Source organism: Vombatus ursinus, unplaced genomic scaffold (assembly GCF_900497805.2).
Source record: "Vombatus ursinus unplaced genomic scaffold, bare-nosed wombat genome assembly UNPS02014786.1, whole genome shotgun sequence".
NCBI lineage: Eukaryota > Metazoa > Chordata > Mammalia > Diprotodontia > Vombatidae > Vombatus > Vombatus ursinus.
This window is the reverse complement of record NW_020954564.1, coordinates 55,114,089-55,122,140: the sequence shown is the minus strand read 5'-3', so window position 1 is coordinate 55,122,140 and position 8,052 is coordinate 55,114,089. Positions and strand designations below refer to the sequence as shown.

At 36.1% G+C, this 8,052-nt stretch overlaps 1 protein-coding gene across 5 annotated transcripts in view; it reads left to right on the top strand.

The window, feature by feature from the left end:
* The window catches only part of LOC114047382 (probable C-mannosyltransferase DPY19L3), a 92,706-nt gene that overhangs the window by 4,155 nt on the left and 80,499 nt on the right, over positions 1-8,052 (top strand). For 4 of the 5 annotated variants that reach the window (XM_027868213.1, XM_027868211.1, XM_027868210.1 and 1 more), the window contains exons 2-3: positions 4,779-4,919; positions 6,748-6,881. The exons of the other annotated variant lie outside the window; for it this stretch is intronic. In XM_027868213.1, the coding sequence (XP_027724014.1) occupies positions 4,817-4,919; positions 6,748-6,881 (237 nt within the window). In that variant the 5' untranslated portion in view covers positions 4,779-4,816. The remainder of the gene's footprint in view (positions 1-4,778; positions 4,920-6,747; positions 6,882-8,052) is intronic. 5 annotated transcript variants of the gene reach the window in all.

Here is an 8,052-nt window from a genome sequence, read left to right as displayed (position 1 = left end):
CTCTGAAGTCCCTTCCAAATCTGAAATTCTGTGAAATACCAATATCAGATAAAATGTTATAGTTCTGCGATATCAATCAAAATATATTTTGTTAAGTGTTTTCTATGTGATTAACACTATGCTAGGTGCTACAGGAAACATAAGTATAATAAAAAAAATTTGCCCTCAAGAAATGTATATAGACTAGTTGGGGAGAGAAGCTTTTAAATACCCATGTACCTTTCTTAGTGCTTTAGGACACTGGGTACTCAGTAAAATATCTATCTATCTATCTATATATATATAAAATTGACATAAAGCATTTTAAAGTTTGCAAAGTACTTTATTTCATTTGAGCCTCACAGTAGCTTTGTGAAGGTATAGGTATTAGGATCCCTACTTTACAAATGAGGAAATTGAGGGTGAGAGGTTAAGTGACATGCCCAAAGTCACCCAGCTAGTAAGCATCAGAAGTGGGTTTTGAATCTAAATCTTCCTGACTTCCAAGTCTAGCACCTCCACTATTTCAGTTCAGCAAATATCAGTACTTGCTGTTAATGTTGATACTATGTTAGCCGGTGGGGGGGGGGGGAGCAGAGAAGAATACAAAGATAAATAAAACAGCCCCTTCTCTCGAGGAACTTACAGTTCAGTTGCAGAAATGACAGGTATGTTAATGATTATTAATATGCATTAGAGGTATGATAAATACATAGGAAAGACTTGGGAGGGAGGTAGAGTGGAAATAACTTCCAGCTTTTATAATCAGAGAAGATTTCATAAATGAGGTGAGCCTTGAAGAATGGGGAAGGTCTGGATTGGGAAAGAGGTGGACATTCTGGGTCAGCAGGACAATATGTACATAGATATAGAAGCAGGATCCTGCAATGCATCCCTATTTGATAGTGAGGTGGCTTGCCGAATTCCATACAGCAAAGAGAAATGAGAGTTTGCTATCAATAATATTAACTAGAAATATAAAGTTTTCAAGATTAGAATACTGTTAGCTTTTGTTTATAGTTTGGGGAACCAGCTAATTTAATTTAAGCATTATTTTACACATCACTAATGCTCAGTGGCAAAGGTAAGCAGTTTTTATCTCTCTTAGATATATGTCATTCAGGGGGATGCTGATATCCAACTTATCCTGGATTTAACTTAGAAAAACTACCACTTTAGGAGACAGCTAGGTGGGGCAGTGGATACAGCACCAGCCTTGGATTCAGGAGAACCTGAGTTCAAATCTGTCCTCAGACACATAACACTAGCTGTGTGACCCTGGCCACATCACTTAACCCCATTGCCTAGTGGGGAAAAAAAAGGAAGAAAGGAAGAAAGAAAAAACTACCACTTTAGAAGGCTCACTTAAAGCCAAGTAGTGGCAAAAGTATGATTGCATATTAAGATAAACCAGTGTGAGAAAATTAAGAAATAGGATGGGGAGAGAAGCATGGTGGATAACATTTGGATGAAATCAGAAAAAGAAATGATGCCATTAGAGTGTTCCACGGACCACCTAAACAGAAAGAGAAAATAGATGTGGAGCTTGGGAAATAGAGTGAAGTCTTATATAGTAATGATGGGGGAATTAAATTATCTGGATTTCTTTTGAAACTCTCTCTTTGCTGAAAATAGAGTAATTAATCATTTCTTTATTTGCCTTAATGGTAATTTATCCTCCCAAAAATGAAAGAGCCAACAAGGGGAAGTTGTGTTCTGGATCTGAAGCTTAGAGGTCATAAGAAACTGTTTGCTAGCATGGAAATGATGGGAACCTTGAGGGCAAGTGACCATTCATTCCATTGTGGAATTTGTGAAATAGTAGAAGATGAAAGCTGTGGATAGTCTGACATGCATCCTACATTTTGAGAGAGGAAGTTTCAAAGGGTTCAAAGAAAGAGTAGGTAGGATCCCAGGTACTAAAAATCTACAAGGGAAGTCAGCCCAGGAGGGATGAGAAACTTTCAAGAATGAAATTCTAAAGACAAAGAAAAACAATTCCGTTGAAGAGGAAAAAGTGAAGTTGTCCAGAGAGACAAATGTAAATGCACGGGGAATTCATCAACTAACTTAGAATTTTAAAATAAATCTATAGAAGATGAAAGGAAGGGCAAGTAGTAGAAGTCAAATACAATACCATAGCACAATCCTATAAGATTATTGTTAGGAGTGCTAAGTCTCATAATGAATTGAGGCCAGTAAGGAAAGCTAAGGCAAAAAAAAAATTGGGGGGGGAACTTTTTGTAAGCTCTCTTGGGGAAAAGACAAGGATCAAAAAAGGTTTAGTACTATTGCACAGGGTAAGTAGAATGTTGGTAACCAACAATGAAGAATAAAAATAAGAGTTAAATTTACTTTACTTCTGTTTTCTCTGCCAAGAAGAATAATTTCTGGACCAGGAGGGTTCAGAACAAATGTGACCAATAGGGAATAGATAATCAGGATAAGTAGAGAAATAGTAAAAGAAGCACCTAGCTTTCAGTGTGTTCAGGTCACTAGTTTTAGATGAACTACATCCTCAGGTATTGAAAGAACTAAAAAATGTGATTGCTGAGTTCATGATTTTTGAAAGATCATGTAGAATAAAAGAAAGACTACAGAATTGGAGAAGGGCATTTGATTTTCAAAGAAGGCAAAAGAATACACTTAGAAAAACTATGAGTCAATAAGCTTGACCTTGACTCTTGGGAAAATTCTAATGTGTTATTAAAGGAATAAAAAAGATAGTTAGTGAACATTTAGAAAAGGGAAGCAAAGATCCCAAGAACCAACATGGCTTCCAGAACAGGTCCTACCAGAATATTTCTTTTTTTGACATGGTTACTAGACTAGTAGATCTGGGGTATGTGCTGTGGATGTGGTTAACCTAAAGTTTAGCAAAGCTTTTGATGAAGTTTCATGATTTTGTGAACAAGATAGAACCACAGAAAATAGGCAAGGCAGCTAGGGGAGTGGAGTGCTGGGCCTGGAGTCAGGAAGACTCATCTTCCCAAGTTCAAATCTGGCCTCAGACACTCATTAGCTACGTGACCCTGGGCAAGTCACTTAACCTTGTCTGCCTCAGTTTCCTTATCTGTAAAATGAGCTGGAGAAGGAAATGATAAACTCCAGTATCTTTGCCAAGAAAATCCCAAATGGGGTCACAAAGAATAGGACATGACTAAAAAACAACTAAGCAACAAGTATACTCAGTTGAAAGGAGCTGGTTTAATGACTAGACTCAAAAAGTCATTAATGGTTTGAAGTTGTTTTAGAAGAGGGCATCCAAGGAGTGCTCAGTGAAGGTAATCTTTTATTATTATTATTATTATTATTATTAATGAGTTGGATAAAGGTATAGAGATAATGCTTATTAAATTTTTAGCATACACAAAGCTGGGAGGGATAGCTAACATGTTGAATGACACAGGATTCAAAAAGATCATGAAAGGTTAGAATAGTGGATTGAATCAAGGGAGAAAACTCAATGTGAGTCAGCAATATAAAATAACAGTCAGTAAAGCTAATGTATAATGAGAGGCATAGTGTCTAGGACCAGGGAAATGATAGTCAACTAGCATTTATTAAGTGCTTACCAGACAGGGTGCCAAACACCAGAGAAACAAAAAAAGCCCTTCTGCCCTTAAGGACCTTACATTCTAATGAGGCAGACAGCTTGTAAATTATGAGGTCCATACAAGATATATACAGTATAAATGTAAGCTAAGCTGAGAGAGGAAGGCATCTGGACAAATCTTAAGTTTAGGTTCCAGTCTCTGTATTTTAGGAAGGAAACTGTTGACTTAAATGTTTAGAAGAAGGAAGTTAGGATTTTAGGAAAGAAACTGCTGACCTCAAGTGTTCAGAAGAAGGCATCTAGGACCTTCAGAGGTCATACAGTATGAGAATCAATTGAAGGAATTAGAAATGTTTAGCTGGAGAAAGGGGAGAGCTGTTGGGAATATGATAGCTCTGGGTAGAAGTTACAAACACACATTTAAGCTTGGAGTAATAAAAAACTTCCTAATAATGAGAGCTGTCCCAAAGTGGAATGGGAAACCACCAAGCAGTGGGCAGAGGCTAAAGGAGTTTGTCTGGTATATTTAGAAGGAATTCTTACCAAAGTATGGATTGGACTAGATGGCTTTTGAGATGCTTTTCAGTTCTTGAGATTTTGAGACTTTTGACCAGGATTGGCCTTGGGAAAAATTGTGAAGAAAGTAAATTTCTTCTGTAGTGCACCACTGACTTCTTTCCTCCCCATCTCCTCCCCTCGCACCTTTAGTGGTAGAAATTTGAGAACAAGTTGGAGGGAAAATGTCACTATGACAGGCTGATGAAAGCAATAGTTTTGACATGTAATGTCAAAGTACCCTCAATGTTAAGAGGCTACCTACTTTGACTTAATTTAGGGGCAAATTTGTTTATGATACATTTTTATTTTTTTTTTAACTTTTTCACTTAACAAGCATTTCTTTTCTCTCCCTTCTACTCATCCCCTCACTTGAAAATAAAGCAAAACAAAACCCTTGTACAAACATACATAGTAAAGCAAAACGAATTCCTACATTGGCCATGTCCAGAAATATATGTATTTTTCTGAATCTTGAGTCCATTGCCTCTCTGGCAGTAGGTGGGCAGCATATATCATCATTGGGCCCTTAGAATCATGGTTGGTCATTGCATTGATCAAAGTTCTTAAGTCTTTCAAAGTTGTTTGTCTGATATAATTTTTAAAATGTTTAAGATAATGGGTATACTGTTCAAAAATAACTTTGCTTACATGGACTGGATCGTTTATTACTATATTATTTGTGTAGGGATTCGTTTGAAGAAAAATGCATGAAAGTTTTACATCATGACAACTATCAGGCAAAGGAGAGAAATAAAAGTCGCAGAAGCTTATGAGGATAATCAGTCACAGGAGGAGGAGGAAGAACTGGAAAGACAGTTGTTAAATAGTAAGTTATTTCACCATTTGTTGCAAAAATGTTGCAGCATTTGGTGTCACTGCATATTAAAATGTAAGCCTTTAATTGTACCTGAGCATACAATTGTTTAAGAGTTTAGTACTACATTGTCTGGGGTCTTCCTTACAAAAGACTCAAAAGATATAAAATGATTCATCAGTAGACAGTTTATACAATGTGATATTCCATTTATCCATACAAATGGTTGGGTAAACAAACCACTGCATTAATTGAATTGTGACATTGAAATCTAAGTAAAGTTTAAATTGTATTTGAAGACGCATTTTGTTCGTTTAAAACCTTTTAAAATATTGCTTTTATTGACTTCTCTAATGTTTGGTATTTAAAATTGGTATTGTGTTGAACATTAAATCTGATGTACTAAGAGGAAGGTCAGTGTTATCAGTTTATATAACGGAGGTAACTGAAGTACAGAGAAGTTCCTCAAGGTCCGACATTAAATGTGCAGTGAATAGAAGTTCAGGGTTCATGATTCCTTCAGCCTTAACTGCTGTGTCCCAGACTGAACAAATAAAGTCATTCTCTTTTATTTTTTGTGCAATCATTTTTAACCCGTGGCTCATGCTATCTCTAATCCTCCTAGTCTGCTATCACAAGGGAGTAATTTACAATTTGAAACGTGGAATTATTATCAAAGTGAGTTTGATTAGTGTTCACTCACAGTGTAGCAGTTTACCAAAAATGTGTGAATTGTCATTTTGTTTGGAGAAAAAGATACAATTGGGTATTTAAAAGATAAAAGACTTTGTAATCTAAAATTTGGTCACCTGGGTGGTATAGTGGATAGAGTGCCAGGCCTGGAGTCAGGAAGACTTAGCTCTTCCTGAGTTCTAATCTGGCCTCACACACTTAATAGCTATGTGACTCTGGACAAGGTTAACCCTGTTTGCTTTAATTTCCTTATCTGTAAAATGAACTGGAGATAGAAATGACAAACCACTCCATTATCTTTGCCAAAAAAATGCCAGATGGGGTCATGGAGAGTTGTACACAACTGAACAACAACAAATGTAAAATTTACCCAGTTTTCAGTATAATAAATGAAAATATTTTAAAGCAGTACTTTAAAATAAGATTTCATGTTTAGCTAACATGTTTTTACCAAGATTGGCAGACATACTAATATCCCTATGATTGTGTTGGTTACATGCCTGCCAGTCTTATATTCTGAAGAAAGAGACTGTATGTAACACATTTTTGCCAAATAATGTAACATAATGTAATGTTCTTCCATCATTTATTAGAATGAAATCTTCCAAAAAATTTTTAATGGACATTGTGGAGGAAGGATTACTCTTGTTGAACTAGGAATAATGAGTACAAGTTGCAAAGCACCTAAGTAGGCTTGATGTTGGAGAAAATTTCCTTAACAATTAAAGTTTTAAAAAAATCGAATGAAGGGCCTGCAGAAATGGTAGGGTCCCAATCCTTGGAAATCTTCATGCAGAAGCTGAACAACCACTTATTGGACATAGAGTGGGGATTACTTTCGTGTATAGATTGCACTGGTTGCCTGGCTTACTAAAGTCTCTTCCAACTCTAAAGTTCTGTGATTTGGATTCTAATGCATTCATATAAATAATGAATATGTACCTCTCAACTTATTGTAACCTTAATGTTCTTCATGGGGTAATAGATTACTTATTCTGTGTAGCCATAACATTATTTATAATTTTTAAAAATGTAATGTAAGTCTCATATTGCTATGAAAAGACTTCAAAAATTTAACATATACCACTGTGTTCAGTAGTGAAATGATTGAATTTTTAACTGACTTTTTTTTCTTTACAAAAAAAAGTTTACACTGGGAGAGGATTATGGAAAATTCTTTCGTTTACGATTGGTGGAACTATTGGCCTTTGCATTGGATTTCTTACTTCTGTCTACCTTGCTACTTTACATGAAAATGATTTATGGTTTTCTAACATTAAGGTAAGGGGTTCCAATTAATTATTGAACATTTATTTTCTCAAAAAAGTATAAGAAAAATTGAAAAATTCTGAATGTTTGCAGCATGGTTCTTTCAAGGCATCTATTCTTAATAAATTAATGAAACTGAGACCTCAGTTTAAGGTCATATGACATAATGGGCCTATTGTAAAGCAGTCAGTGCACCAGCATGATTGGTGAAGATTCCATAGAGTAGATGCTAAAGAAATTTCTACTTTTAATTTGTCTCTTCAGTGCCAGAGTTTGATTTTGTCAGAAAAGCTTTTGGTTCCGTAGATATACATGTAGTTTGGTTCTATATGGTTCCTGATTGATATGTTAGCTATCAAGTATGGCTTAGCTGGTTTCTTTAGGTGGGCCCCTGAAAATCTTAGTATTTGGCTTATATGCCTTTCATTAAAGTTACCTATCTACCATAATTCCAACTAGGAAGTAAAGGCATTGAATCAGTTGGGTCCTGGTAATGGAAGAAAAGGAAGGCACTGAGATCTAAGTACTTTGCGTCCCTCAATTAAGGAGGTACAAATGAAGGGGGCATTTCAATGAATCTAGAATCTGTTTAACAGGTTTTTGTTCCTCCCTGCCTATAGTTTAGCTGCCTACAGAGCATAGAAACCTGAGGCTCAGCTCTTCTCCCAACCATAGGAAACCTGGGAGAAAGACCTTGTGTATACTAGACCTTGTTTAGCAGCTCTTTGTCCTTTTACCCACATTTTGGAGGTCTAGAGTATAGGGAACTATTATTCACTCCATTGAAGTGCTACAGCAAACTCAGAAAGGAACCACATTATCCCCTGAAGATGGATGTTCTAAAATGCAAAGGTTCTAAATTTTGTCTCTTAAGTCTGGGGACAGATTTACTGCAAATCCTCTTGTCAGTATAGTTTTTATGGATCATTGTTTGTAGATTTGAAGCAAAAAGGGACTTTAGAGACCATCTAGTCCAATCCTATCATATTACAGATGAGAAAACTGAGACTTAGAGAGGTTAAGTGAATTATCCAAGGCGAAGAAAGGCCACTAGATAGCAAAGTGGATAGATTGCCAGATCTGGAGTCAAGAACACTCTTCCTGAATCCAAATCTGGCCTGAGACACTTACTATCTGTGGGTTTGTCCCAGTTCCTCATTTGTAAAATGAGCTGGAAAAGGAA